Source organism: Ranitomeya imitator, chromosome 3 (genome assembly GCF_032444005.1).
Source record: "Ranitomeya imitator isolate aRanImi1 chromosome 3, aRanImi1.pri, whole genome shotgun sequence".
In the NCBI taxonomy this organism is placed as follows: domain Eukaryota; kingdom Metazoa; phylum Chordata; class Amphibia; order Anura; family Dendrobatidae; genus Ranitomeya; species Ranitomeya imitator.
Window position 1 is genome coordinate 1,599,627 of NC_091284.1, and position 15,107 is coordinate 1,614,733.

The following is a 15,107-nucleotide window of genomic DNA, read 5'->3' on the forward strand; positions in this document are numbered from 1 at the left end:
CACGCCTTGTCATGTACTCTTTGTGGCGAGTGTTTTGTGGTGTACTCTGTGGCGAGTGCTTTGAAATGAGCGCTTTGTGGTGCATTCTTTGTGGCGAGTGCTTTGAGGTGCACGCTTTGTCATGTACTCTTTGTGGCGAGTGTTTTTTGGTGTACTCTGGAGAGTGCTTTGAGATGAGCGTTTTGTGGTGCATTCTTTGTGGAGAGTGCTTTGAGGTGCACGCTTTGTCATGTACTCTTTGTGGCGAGTGTTTTGTGGTGTACTCTGGAGAGTGCTTTGAAATGAGTGCTTTGTGGTGCATTCTTTGTGGCGAGTGTTTTTTGGTGTACTCTGGAGAGTGCTTTGAGATGAGCGTTTTGTGGTGTACTCTTTGTGGAGAGTGCTTTGAGATGCACGCTCTTTAAAGCTCGCTGCTTTGCCTCATTTCTTACTAGTGTTTTGAGCACATCAATACTCTTTGACACATTAGTTTGTTCTGCCCATCAATTTTGCTTTTCTTTCCTGATCTTATCATTATTTAGCACCATTGTGGCCTCTGAACTTTTTCATAATCAGGCTGTGACCCCCTTTTGTCTTGAACCACTGTGGCCCCCTTACTTCATTTGTGCTTACTGTGGCCCTTAACCCCTGTGGCCCCTGTGGCCCTTAACGTACTATTCCGTCAGCTGGCAGATCCCCTGCTTTGAGGTGGGCTCCGGCGGTGAGCCCACCTCAAAGCCGCGACAGGTCAGCTGTTTTGTACAGCTGACATGTGCGCGCAATGAGCGCGAGCGGAATCGCGATCTGCCCGCGCCCATTAACTAGTTAAATGCCGCCGTCAAGCGCTGACAGCGGCATTTAACTAGCGCTCCCGGCCGCGCGGCCGGAGGTGCTCGCACTGCGGACCCCCGTCACATGATCGGGGGTCAGCAGTGCATCGCCATAACAACCAGAGTCTCCTTGAGACCTCTATGGTTGTTGATGGCCGATTGCTTTGAGCGCCACCCTGTGGTCGGCGTTCAAAGCAACCTTGCATTTCTGCTACATAGAGGTGATCTGTACTTCACCTCTATGTAGCAGAGCCGATCGAGTTATGCATGCTTCTAGCCTCCTATGGAGGCTATTGAAGCATGCCAAAATTAAAAAAAAAAAATGATTAAAAATATGAAAAAAATAAAAAATATATAAAAGTTCAATACATAGTGGATGCTTTCCTGAAACGGAAAGTACTTGCAAGCAACATAATACAAAGAATAGCAGGTTTACCCAGAATCCTTTGCAGTAGGTGGAGCTATGCAAATCTTCTCTTTCCACCCCAGCCTAATCCACAGCGCTTGGAACCGCCAAGCGTGCAATGCTGCGGATTAGTTTCTAAATTTACACAGCCAACCAATTCCTACCTGTGGACACGTGTTTCGGGCTTTAGGCCCTCATCAGCACAGGGCTGGAATTGGTTGGCTGTATGGAGTGGGGCTCGGTGAGCAAGCGATACATATATGCTAGCCACCTTAGGGAGAGACCCAAGTTCTACATTTAGCCCAACTTGGGTCTCTCCCTAAGGTGGCTAGCATATAAAAGTTCAAATCACCCCCCTTTCGCCCCAATCAAAATAAAACAATTAAAAAAAAATCAAACATACACATATTTGGTATCGCCGCGTTCAGAATCGCCCGATCTATCAATAAAAACAAAGGATTAACCTGACCGCTAAATGACGTAGCGAGAAAAAAAATCAAAACGCCAAAATAACGTTTTTTTGGTCGCCGCGACATTGCATTAAAATGCAATAACGGGCGATCAAAAGAACGTATCTACACCAAAATGGTATCATTAAAAACGCCAGCTCGGCACGCAGAAAATAAGCCCTCACCTGACCCCAGATCACGAAATTTGGAGACGCTACGGGTATCGGAAAATCGCACATTTTTTTTTTTTTTTTAGCAAAATTTGGAATTTTTTTTCACCACTTAGATAAAAAATAAACTAGACATGTTTGGTGTCTATGAACTCGTAATGACCTGGAGAATCATAATGGCAGCTCAGTTTTAGCATTTTATTATTATTATTATACATTTTTATAGCGCCATTTATTCCATGGCGCTTTACATGTGAATACGGGGCAAATATAGACAAATACATTGAACATGAGCAGATAACAAGGCACACGAGTACATAAGGAGGGAGGACCCTGCCCGCGAGGGCTCACAGTCTGCAGGGGGTGGGTGAGGATACACTAGGAGAGGGTAGGGCAGGTTGCGCGGCTGTTCAGTAGGTTGAGGATCACTGCAGGCTGTAGGCTTGTCGGAAGAGATGAGTCTTCAGGTTCTTTTTGAAGGTTTCTATGGTAGGCGCAAGTCTGATGTGTTGGGGTAGAGCGTTCCAGAGTATGGGGGAAGCACGGGAGAAGTCTTGGATGCGTTTATGGGAAGAAGAGATGAGAGGGGAGTAGAGAAGGAGGTCTTGGGAGGATCGGAGGTTGCGGGTAGGTAAGTACCGGGAGACCATGTCACAGATGTATGGAGGAGACAGGTTGTGGATGGCTTTGTATGTCAGTGTGAGGGTTTTGAACTGGAGTCTCTGGGCGATAGGAAGCCAGTGAAGGGCTTGACACAGGGGAGAGGCTGGGGAATAGCGGGGGGACAGGTGGATTAGTCGGGCAGCAGAGTGTAGGATGGATTGGAGTGGTGCCAGAGTGCTAGAGGGGAGTCCAGAGAGTAGGAGGTTGCAGTAGTCGAGGCGGGAGATGATAAGGGCATGCACTAGCGTTTTTGCAGTGTTGCGGTCAAGGAAAGCACGGATCCGGGAAATATTTTTGAGTTTGAGACGACAGGAGGAGGCAAGGGCTTGGATATGTGGCTTGAAAGAGAGGGCAGAGTCGAGGATCACCCCGAGGCACCGGGCGTGTGGGACTGGGGATAGTGAGCAGCCATTGACATTGATGGATAGGTCTGGTGGAGGGGTAGAGTGAGATGGGGGAAAGATGATGAATTCTGTTTTGTCCATGTTCAGTTGTAGAAAGCGAGCAGAAAAGAAGGCTGAAATGGCAGACAGACAGTGCGGGATTTTGGTAAGCAAGGAGGAGAGGTCAGGTCCGGAGAGGTAGATCTGCGTGTCGTCAGCGTAGAGATGGTACTGCATACCGTGGGATTCTATGAGCTGTCCCAGGCCGAAAGTGTAGATGGAGAAGAGTAGGGGTCCTAGAACAGAGCCTTGAGGAACACCGACTGACAAGGGGCGAAGTGAGGAGGTGGTGTGGGGGAGGGAGACACTGAATGTTCGGTCTGTCAGATATGACGAGATCCAGGAAAGGGCCAAGTCTGTGATGCCAAGGGATGAGAGGATTTGTAGCAAAAGGGAGTGGTCTACAGTGTCAAAGGCAGAAGACAAGTCCAGGAGAAGGAGGACAGAGTAGTGTCGCTTGCTCCTGGCAGTTAGTAGGTCATTGGTGACTTTAGTTAGGGCAGTTTCAGTTGAGTGATGGGAACGGAAGCCTGATTGTAACCGATCAAAGAGGGAGCAGGAGGAGAAGTGGGAGGACAGTTCAAGATGGACGTGTTGCTCCAGCAATTTGGAGGCATAAGGGAGAAGAGATATTGGGCGATAGCTAGACACAGAGGATGGGTCGAGGGAGGGCTTTTTGAGGATGGGTGTGATCTTGGCATGCTTGAAGGATGAGGGAAAGACACCTGTTGTGAGTGAGAGGTTGAAGAGGTGCGTTAGGGTTGGGATGAAGACCGTGGAAAGGTTAGGGATGAGGTGGGATGGGAGCGGGTCAAGCGTGCAGGTGGTGAGGTGTGATCTTGACAGGAGGGTGGAGAGCTGATCTTCTGTCATGGTGGAGAAGCTGGTTTTGGAGGAGCAGGGTTGAGCAGCTAAGAGGGGCAGTGGGCGCTGTGGGCCAAAGCTTTCTCTGATCGTATCGATCTTCTGTTTAAAGAAAGAGGCGAAGTCATCAGCAGAAATGAGGGGGGAGGGAGGAGGTGCGGGGGGACGGAGTAGAGAATTGAAAGTGTTGAAAAGCTGTTTAGGGTTGTGGGACAGGGAGGATATGAGGGATGAGAAGTAAGTTTGTTTTGCGGCAGTGAGCGCAGACTTGAAGCTGGCGAGGGACTGCTTGTATGCAGTGAAGTGGTCGGCAGAGTGGGATCGCTTCCATCTCCGCTCAGCAATCCTGGAAGCCCGTCTCAATTCTTTGGTCAGGCTGGTCAGCCAGGGCTGCCTGTTAATTGTACGAGTTTTACTATGCATGAGTGGGGTGGCCGAATCGAGTGTTGTTGTTATTGTGGTGTTATAAAAAGTGGCAGCAGCATCTGTGTCATGAAGGGAGGCTATGTCTGTGAGAGGGAGAAGGGACTCAGAGAGTGATTGTAAGTTGAGATGTTTGAGATTTCTGCGAGGGTGAGTGAGTTTGTGGAGTGGGGGTTGCACACTAGGAGAGGAGAGGGACGAGAATGTCAGTAGGTTGTGGTCAGACAGGGGGAGGGGTGTGTTAGTGAGGTTAGTAAGGGAGCAGAGGCGGGTGAAGATGAGGTCCAGCGTGTGGCCATCTTTGTGAGTGGCCTCAGAGGACCATTGAGTGAGGCCGAAGGAGGCAGTCAGTGATAAAAGTTTAGAGGCAGCTGAGGTGAATGTGTCAATGGGGACATTGAAATCACCCATGATGATAGTGGGGATGTCAACAGAGAGGAAATGAAGTAGCCAGGTGGTGAAGTGGTCGAGAAAGGTGGAGATGGCTAGTTCTGGGGGGCGGTAGATGACAGCCAGCTGGAGGTTGGAGGGGGAATAGATGCGGACAGAGTGCACCTCAAACGAGGGAAGAGTAGCGGAGGGTGGTAGCGGGATTGGAGTAAAGGAGCAGGTGTCGGACAGGAGCAAGCCAACTCCTCCACCGCGTTTGTTGCTGGGGCGAGGGGTGTGAGAGGTGGAATCCGCCATAGGAGAGCGCAGCTGGAGAGGCCGAGTCAGAGGGGGTGAGCCAGGTTTCAGTGAGGCCGAGGAAGGAGAGTTTGTTGGTGATGAAGAGGTCATGGATAAATGGCAGTTTGTTGCAGATGGAGCGTGCGTTCCATAGTGCTCCAGGTAGGGGGAGCGGGGGAGTGGGGGCTGGATGAATGGGTATGAGGTTGTCGTGGTTGGGAAAACGTGCGGAGGATCGTGGCAGGGGGTTAGAATAGAGTGTGGGGATGAATTGGGGAGGGCCGGGATTTGGGGATATGTCACCAGCAATGAGGAGTAACAGACAGATCATTAGAAGGTGGGAGCAGGATAGGACATGATGTGGCCGTGTGTGTCTGGATAAAAAGGATTGTATGTGGAGGAACAGTTCTGAGGGGAAGGTGAGATGGCTGGGGAGTATGGAGGAAGAAATGACTAGTTCCTTACTAGGAGGAGGGATTGCAGGAGATTGTAAGAAGGAAAGTAGTATGGGGGTGAAAGAGAAAAGAAACCGAAACATTGTAGTGGTTGGTATTGTGTTACCTTCCAGTCAATTCCAGTCCAATTCAGTCTAATTCAGAATTTAGTGAACCTAGCAAAAAAGCCAAACAAAAAACAAGTGTGAGATTGCACTTTTTTGCAATTTCATCACACTTGGAATTTTTTTCCCGTTTTCTGTTACATGGCATGGTAAAATCAATGGTATCTTTCAAAAGTACATCTCATCCCGCAAAAAATAAGCACTCACATGGCCATATTGACGTAAAAACAAAAAAGTTATGGCTCTGGGAAGGAGGGGAGCAAAATACGAAAATGAAAAAGCTCCGGGGGTGAAGGGGTTAATATTTTGGTCAGCACTGTGGGTCTTCACCTCATCTTTGGGATGACTGTGGCCCTTGCTCTCATCCCTGGACTGGCAGTAGCCTCTGACCTCATCCCCGGGCAGGTTGTGACCCCTGACCTCATCCCCGGGCTGGCTGTGCCCCTTGACCTCATTCATAGGCTTACTGTGGCTACTATTATCCCTGGGCTGTGGCCTCTGACCTCATTCCTAGGACGGCTGTGGCCACTGACATTATCCCTGGGCAGGCTGTAGCCACTAACATCCCTGGGCTGACTGTGGTCCCTGACCTCATCCCAAGGCAGGTCGTGACCCCTTACCTCATCCCTGGGCTGGCTGTGGCCCCTGACCTCATTCATAGGCTGGCTGTGGCCACTGACATTATCCCTGGGCTGACTGTGGCTCCTGATCTCATTCCGAGGATGGTTGTGGCCACTGACATTATCCCTGGGCTGACTGTGGCTCCTGATCTCATTCCAAGGATGGTTGTGGCCACTGACATTATCGCTGAACTGGCTATAGCTACTGACATTCCTGGGCTGGCTGTGGCCCTTTACCTCATCCCTGGGCTGACTGTGGTCCCTGACCTCATTTCTAGGATGGCTGTGGCCGCTGACATTATCCCTGGGCTGACTGTGGTCCCTGACCTCATTTCTAGGATGGCTGTGGCCGCTGACATTATCCCTGGGCTGACTGTGGTCCCTGACCTCATTTCTAGGATGGCTGTGGCAATTAACATTATCCCTGAGCTGACTGTGGTCCCTGACCTCATTTCTAGGATGGCTGTGGCCACTGACATTATCCCTGGGCTGACTGTGGTCCCTGACCTCATTTCTAGGATGGCTGTGGCCCTTTACCTCATCCCTGGGCTGACTGTGGTCCCTGACCTCATTTCTAGGATGGCTGTGGCCACTGACATTATCCCTGGGCTGACTGTGGTCCCTGACCTCATTTCTAGGATGGCTGTGGCCACTGACATTATCCCTGGGCTGACTGTGGTCCCTGACCTCATTTCTAGGATGGCTGTGGCCCTTTACCTCATCTCTGGGCTGACTGTGGCCCCTGACCTCATTTCTAGGATGGCTGTGGCCCTTTACCTTATCCCTGGGCTGACTGTGGCCCCTGACCTCATTTCTAGGATGGCTGTGGCCGCTGACATTATCCCTGGGATGGCTGTGGTCCCTGACCTCATTTCTAGGATGGCTGTGGCCCTTTACCTCATCCCTGGGCTGACTGTGGCCCCTGACCTCATTTCTAGGATGGCTGTGGCCACTGACATTATCCCTGGGCTGACTGTGGTCCCTGACCTCATTTCTAGGATGGCTGTGGCCGCTGACATTATCTCTGGGATGGCTGTGGCCCCTGACCTCATTTCTAGGATGGCTGTGGCCGCTGACATTATCCCTGGGATGGCTGTGGTCCCTGACCTCATTTCTAGGATGGCTGTGGCCACTGACATTATCCCTGGGCTGACTGTGGTCCCTGACCTCATTTCTAGGATGGCTGTGGCCCCTGACCTCATTTCTAGGATGGCTGTGGCCCTTTACCTTATCCCTGGGCTGACTGTGGCCCCTGACCTCATTTCTAGGATGGCTGTGGCCCTTTACCTTATCCCTGGGCTGACTGTGGCCCCTGACCTCATTTCTAGGATGGCTGTGGCCGCTGACATTATCCCTGGGATGGCTGTGGTCCCTGACCTCATTTCTAGGATGGCTGTGGCCCTTTACCTCATCCCTGGGCTGACTGTGGCCCCTGACCTCATTTCTAGGATGGCTGTGGCCGCTGACATTATCCCTGGGATGGCTGTGGTCCCTGACCTCATTTCTAGGATGGCTGTGGCCACTGACATTATCCCTGGGCTGACTGTGGTCCCTGACCTCATTTCTAGGATGGCTGTGGCCGCTGACATTATCTCTGGGATGGCTGTGGCCCCTGACCTCATTTCTAGGATGGCTGTGGCCACTGACATTATCCCTGGGATGGCTGTGGTCCCTGACCTCATTTCTAGGATGGCTGTGGCCCTTTACCTCATCCCTGGGCTGACTGTGGCCCCTGACCTCATTTCTAGGATGGCTGTGGCCGCTGACATTATCCCTGGGATGGCTGTGGTCCCTGACCTCATTTCTAGGATGGCTGTGGCCACTGACATTATCCCTGGGCTGACTGTGGTCCCTGACCTCATTTCTAGGATGGCTGTGGCCGCGGACATTATCTCTGGGATGGCTGTGGCCCCTGACCTCATTTCTAGGATGGCTGTGGCCACTGACATTATCCCTGGGCTGACTGTGGTCCCTGACCTCATTTCTAGGATGGCTGTGGCCGCTGACATTATCCCTGGGATGGCTGTGGTCCCTGACCTCATTTCTAGGATGGCTGTGACCACTTACATTATCCCTGGGCTGACTGTGGTCCCTGACCTCATTTCTAGGATGGCTGTGGCCGCTGACATTATCCCTGGGATGGCTGTGGTCCCTGACCTCATTTCTAGGATGGCTGTGGCCGCTGACATTATCCCTGGGCTGACTGTGGTCCCTGACCTCATTTCTAGGATGGCTGTGACCACTTACATTATCCCTGGGATGGCTGTAGACCTTGATATTATTATCTGGCATCAATGTGGCCCCTGACCTAATTTCTGGGATGGCTGTGGCCCCCGCCCTCATCCCTGTCCTGGCTTTGGCACTTGATCGGAAGCAGTGTGTATCTTACTTCACAGCTTAGAAAAGGTCTGGTGAAGTTGTGTGACCTATCGAATGAGGCACGCCCGGAGGAGGTGGCGGAGCGCTGGGCAGACCTTCTGATGGATGAATACTTCCTGCAGGTGAGTGCAGCAAGGACCGCACATAGGGCAGAAAACGACAGGCCAGAAAAGCTCCCATAATGTTCTACAGCAGACCTGAAGTCCATGTGGAAAATTGACCACTAGCACATAACCTGGACCAGTCCATGCTATGCCCACATGGATGGAAGACACCATCACATGTTTCTCGACGCAAGCAGTGAATAGCCAGGCCTTTCCCCGGGAAGGAACAACCACGGGAAGGGCAGCATCCTATGAAGGAAAGCCACCTATGCCAAGCATGGTATCCATCCACAGACAGCTGTTTCGGGGTTTCGAGAAACACGTGATGGTGTCTCCGCAGCTTCTTTACATGCATCTGCATATTTCCCATAAGGGATGGGGCCAGTGTTCTGGAATCACTGCGTTGAGAAACACGTGATGGTGTCTCCGCGGTGTTGGATGTTTTGGTCTCCCCGAGGCCAATCATCTGTGCCTTTATAGCACATGGATGGAAGATGCATGCCCCATGGCCACCGGCCCGACATCATCTTTGGATCCTTACCGATTATACATATCATGGCCTTAAATGCCCTCATAACAGCAGGGGGCAATACACATTTTATCACTTCTATTCTCCCCAGAGTGACCGTGAGAAGGACGAGGGTCTCCCAGTCACCCAGTACATGGACCGAGACACTGTGACCAAAGCGGAATCCCAACGATCATTCATCACCTTCCTGATCATTCCTCTTTGTGAGGCGCTGTGCCAGGTCAGTCGGAGCAGAGTGGGTATCATGCTGGGACCCGGACTTCCACTCATTCCAGTCCTCATGGTTCGTTGTCTTACAGATCTTTCCTCAGATGAAGGTCGGGATGTTACAACCCTTGATGGAGGCCAAAATGCGATACAAGAGGCAAATTACTGAGGCAAGTGGACAGACTGAAGAATAGCAGCAGCCACTCAGAGGAGCCTTGTGCACGCTCAATTGCCTCTAAGGAGCATGCATTGTATCACAGTATCACATACAGTTATAAGAAAAAGTTTGGACACCCCTATTAATCTTAAAGCTTAATGTTTTATAAAAATAGTTTTTTTTTTTGCAACAGCTATTTCAGTTTCATATATCTAATAACTGTTGGACACAGTAATATTTCTGCCTTGAAATGAGGTTTATTGTACTAACAGAAAATGTGCAATTTGCATTCAAACAAAATTTGACAGGTGCATAAGTATGGGCACCCCACCAGAAAAAGTGACATTAATATTTAGTAGATCCTCCTTTTGCAAAAATAACAGCCTCTAGTCGCTTCCTGTAGCTTTTAATGAGTTCCTGGATGAAGGTATTTTTGACCATTCCTCTTTACAAAGCAATTCCAGTTAATTTAAGTTTGATGGTCGCCGAGCATGGACAGCCCTCTTCAAATGATCCCACAGATGTTCAATGATATTCAGGTCTGGGGACTGGGATGGCCATTCCAGAACAGTGTAATTGTTCCTCTGCATGAATGCCTGAGTAGATTTGGAGCAGTGTTTTGGATCACTGTCTTGCTGAAAGATCTATCCCCTGCGTAACTTCAACTTTGTCACTGATTCATGAACATTATTGTCAAGAATCTGCCGATACTGAGAGGAATCCATGCGTCCCTCAACTTTAACAAGATTCCCGGTGCCGGCATTGGCCACACAGCCCCAAAGCATGATGGAACCTCCACCAAATTTTACTGTGGGTAGCAAGTGTTTTTCTTGGAATGCTGTGTTTTTTGGCCGCCATGCATAACGCCTTTTTGTATGACCAAAGAACTCAATCTTGGTTTCATCAGTCCACAGGACCTTCTTCCAAAAAGAAATTGGCTTCTCCAAATGTGCTTTTGCATACCTCAGCCGACTCTGTTTGTGGTGTGCTTGCAGAAACGGCTTCTTTTGCTTCACTCTCCCATACAGCTTCTCCTTGTGCAAAGTGCGCTGTATAGTTGACCGATGCACAGTGACACCATCTGCAGCAAGTTGATGCTGCCACTCTCTGGAGGTGGTCTGAGGATTGTCCTTGACTGATCTCACCATTCTTCTTCTCTGCCTTTCTGATGTTTTTCTTGGCCTGCCACTTCTGGCCTTAACATGAACTGTACCTGTGTTCTTCCATTTCCTTACTATGTTCCTCACAGTGGAAATTGACAGGTTAAATCTCTGAGACAGCTTTTTGTATCCTTCCCCTGAACAACTATGTTGAATAATCTTTGTTTTCAGATCATTAGACAGTTGTTTTGAGGAGCCCATGATGCCACTCTTCAGAGGAGATTCAAACAGGAGAACAACTTGCAAGTGGCCACTTTAAGTAGCTTTTCTCATGATTGCATACACCTGGCTATGAAGTTCAAAGCTCAATGAGGTTAGAAAACCAAAAAAAGTGCTTTAGTAAGTCAGTAAAAAGTAGGTAGGAGTATTTAAAACAAGAAAATAAGGGTGCCCATACTTTGCATTCAAACAAAATTTGACAGGTGCATGATTGCACATTTTTTGTTAGTACAATAAACCTAATTTCAAGGCAGAAACATTACTGTGTCCAACAGTTATTAGATATATGAAACTGAAATAGCTGTTGCAAAAAAACAATTTTTATAAAACATTAAGCTTAAGATTAATAGGGGGGCCCAAACCTTTGCATATAACTGTAGTACGGCATCAGCCAGGGAGGGCTCTCCGTACGGTGTCAGCCAGGGAGGGTTCTCTACAGTATGCAGCCAGGGAGGGCTCTCAGTACAGTGTTAGTAGGGAGGGTTCTCTACAGTACGGCGTCAGCCAGGGAGGGCTCTCTACAGTACGGCGTCAGCCAGGGAGGGCTCTCTACAGTACGGCGTCAGCCAGGGAGGGCTCTCTACAGCAGGGGTCCCCAACTCCAGTCCTCAAGGCCCACCAACAGGTCATGTTTTCAGGATTTCCTTAGTCTTGCCCAGGTAATAATTGCATCACCTGTGCAATGCAAAGGAAATCCTGAAAACATGGCCTGTTGGTGGGCCTTGAGGGCTGGAGTTGGGGAGCCCTGCTCTACAGTACAGTAACACAATCCTCCCCCGCGGGCTCCAATGAGCATACTGGAATTCAATGTCTGAGCTGTGCATACATTAGGATGATGTGTAGGACCAGGGTCTGCCGAGAAGGGAAACGGTCTGCTGATGGGTAGTTAATATTGTTTAGGGGGCTATACCTTGTCACAACACTCCATCACCATCTTCCTCCTATTTCAGGAACCAAATAAGTCCTTATGAAGCCACAGCACAAGCTTCTCCTGTGGCACTGGATGGGGACAAGGACTTTACAGCTTGGTGTTTGGCAGCTTCAGGCAGAAGTCTCCGGAATGCCCAGTAGTCTCCGGAATGCCCAGTAGTCTCCGGAACGCCCAGTAGTCTCCGGAATGCCCAGTAGTCTCCGGAATGCCCAGTCCTCCGACCATCTCCACAGATGAACATCTTATAGTAGCCATCATCATGGAGGTGATAGCTCAGGGGGGCGCAGATCACAAAGCAACAGATGGGGGTGGGTAAGAGTGCACCATGAACGAGGCTGCAGCATGATTAAGATTAGACTTTATATAAAGCAATAAATGAATCATCTTCAGAATTCATTGTGTCACATCTGTGCATGAAGTACCTCAGCAAAGCTCAAAACACTGCCCAGCTGTGGCTTCCATCACTTGGAGAGCTTTCACCACTGACGATCGAGAAACCCAAAACATGTCCACACAGTGCGAGATGCCATTATCCACACACCCTCAGCATGGACAGTGCATGTTCACTGTACTTCATAGCAGCATGAACACCCCAAAAGACCGAGACAGTGGACCGAAGGTCTGTGGTCAGGTGGCACCAATGGTGGTTGAAGGTTCACCAAGATGTAAGTGATGCCAGAGAAGCAGAGCGTCAGCAAATAAGATGTAGAGGTGGCGATAAAGCAGAGTGGCACCATTAGGACACATCAGGTGAAAGCAGAGGGGCACAGTCAGGACACATCCGGGGCGAGAGAAAGCAGCGTGGCGCAGGCAAGACACATCGGGGTGAGAGAAAGCAGGGTGGTGCAGGCAAGACACATCGGGGTGAGAGAAAGCAGGGGGGGCAGACAGGACACATCAGGGTGAGAGAAAGCAGGGTGGCGCAGGCAGGACACATCAGGGATGAGAGAAAGCAGGGTGGTGCCGGCAGGACAAAGGGTGAGAAAGCAGGGTGGCGCAGGCAAGACACATCGGGGTGAGAGAAAGCAGGGTGGCGCAGGCAGGACACATCGGGGTGAGAGAAAGCAGGGTGGCGCAGGCAGGACACATCGGGGTGAGAGAAAGCAGGGTGGCGCAGGCAGGACACATCAGGGTGAGAGAAAGCAGGGTGGCGCAGGGAAGACACATCAAGGTGAGAGAAAGCAGGGTGGCGCAGGCAGGACCAAAGCAAGGGCAATGGAGCATAGGGCCCTGTAAGGAAGGAGTATAATATTCCTGTCATCGAGGGCCACCAACAGTGCATGTTTTCCGGATTTCTTTAGTATTGCACAGGTGATGGTTCGAACACCTTGCCTTGTGCAATGCTAAGGAAATCCTGAAAACATGCACCGTTGGTGGCCCTCGATGACGGGAGTAGTGCATCTCTGCTGTAAAGACACAGGGGAGGTGAGGTGAGCAGAAGGGTGCTCTCATAACATGGGGTCAAAGTCAGAACACACCACGGGTGAGGGAATCAGAGCAGGGGTCAAGGGAGAAGAGGGGCACCATCGGGATAGCAGGGGGTGAGGAAGCACAGTTGGGACACATCAGGGGTTAAAGGAACAGAGGGTCAGCATCAAGAAACATTGCAGGTGAGGGCACTGACAGGATACATCGGGGGTAAGGGACCACAGGGTGCTGTTAGGACACATTGCTGGTGAGAGAAGCAGAGCATCCCCCTCAAGACACAATGCGGGTGAGGGGACAGAGGGTCAATGTTGCAACACAGTGAGGATGAAGGAAGCAGAGGGGTGCAGTCGGCACACATCAGGGATGAGGGGAGCAGTGGGGTGCAGTCGGCACACATCAGGGATGAGGGGAGCAGTGGGGTGCAGTCGGCACACATCAGGGATGAGGGGAGCAGAGGGGTGCAGTCGGCACACATCAGGGATGAGGGGAGCAGAGGGGTGCAGTCGGCACACATCAGGGATGAGGGGAGCAGAGGGGTGCAGTCGGCACACATCAGGGATGAGGGGAGCAGTGGGGTGCAGTCGGCACACATCAGGGATGAGGGGAGCAGAGGGGTGCAGTCGGCACACATCAGGGATGAGGGGAGCAGTGGGGTGCAGTCGGCACACATCAGGGATGAGGGGAGCAGAGGGGTGCAGTCGGCACACATCAGGGATGAGGGGAGCAGTGGGGTGCAGTCGGCACACATCAGGGATGAGGGGAGCGGTGGGGTGCAGTCGGCACACATCAGGGATGAGGGGAGCAGAGGGGTGCAGTCGGCACACATCAGGGATGAGGGGAGCAGAGGGGTGCAGTCGGCACACATCAGGGATGAGGGGAGCGGTGGGGTGCAGTCGGCACACATCAGGGATGAGGGGAGCAGAGGGGTGCAGTCGGCACACATCAGGGATGAGGGGAGCAGAGGGGTGCAGTCGGCACACATCAGGGATGAGGGGAGCAGTGGGGTGCAGTCGGCACACATCAGGGATGAGGGGAGCAGTGGGGTGCAGTCGGCACACATCAGGGATGAGGGGAGCAGTGGGGTGCAGTCGGCACACATCAGGGATGAGGGGAGCAGAGGGGTGCAGTCGGCACACATCAGGGATGAGGGGAGCAGTGGGGTGCAGTCGGCACACATCAGGGATGAGGGGAGCAGTGGGGTGCAGTCGGCACACATCAGGGATGAGGGGAGCAGTGGGGTGCAGTCGGCACACATCAGGGATGAGGGGAGCAGTGGGGTGCAGTCGGCACACATCAGGGATGAGGGGAGCAGTGGGGTGCAGTCGGCACACATCAGAGATGAGGGGAGCAGAGGGGTGCAGTCGGCACACATCAGGGATGAGGGGAGCAGAGGGGTGCAGTCGGCACACATCAGGGATGAGGGGAGCAGAGGGGTGCAGTCGGCACACATCAGGGATGAGGGGAGCAGTGGGGTGCAGTCGGCACACATCAGGGATGAGGGGAGCAGAGGGGTGCAGTCGGCACACATCAGGGATGAGGGGAGCAGAGGGGTGCAGTCGGCACACATCAGGGATGAGGGGAGCAGTGGGGTGCAGTCGGCACACATCAGGGATGAGGGGAGCAGAGGGGTGCAGTCGGCACACATCAGGGATTAGGGGAGCAGAGGGGTGCAGTCGGCACACATCAGGGATGAGGGGAGCAGTGGGGTGCAGTCGGCACACATCAGGGATGAGGGGAGCAGAGGGGTGCAGTCGGCACACATCAGGGATTAGGGGAGCAGAGGGGTGCAGTCGGCACACATCAGGGATGAGGGGAGCAGTGGGGTGCAGTCGGCACACATCAGGGATGAGGGGAGCAGTGGGGTGCAGTCGGCACACATCAGGGATGAGGGGAGCAGAGGGGTGCAGTCGGCACACAT

At 51.8% G+C, this 15,107-nt stretch overlaps 2 protein-coding genes across 4 annotated transcripts in view; one reads left to right on the top strand and one right to left on the bottom strand.

Annotated features, from left to right (window-relative positions):
- Positions 1-12,153, top strand: part of PDE9A (phosphodiesterase 9A) — a 105,005-nt gene extending 92,852 nt beyond the window's left edge. The window contains exons 9-12 of one of the 2 annotated variants that reach the window (XM_069760362.1): positions 8,472-8,576; positions 9,179-9,307; positions 9,387-9,464; positions 11,781-12,153. In XM_069760362.1, the coding sequence (XP_069616463.1) occupies positions 8,472-8,576; positions 9,179-9,307; positions 9,387-9,464; positions 11,781-11,801 (333 nt within the window). In that variant the 3' untranslated portion in view covers positions 11,802-12,153. The remainder of the gene's footprint in view (positions 1-8,471; positions 8,577-9,178; positions 9,308-9,386; positions 9,465-11,780) is intronic. The other variant, XM_069760364.1, reaches the window with a different exon arrangement.
- WDR4 (WD repeat domain 4) overlaps positions 1-15,107 on the bottom strand; it is a 69,689-nt gene that overhangs the window by 1,834 nt on the left and 52,748 nt on the right. The gene's annotated exons all lie outside the window — the stretch shown is intronic.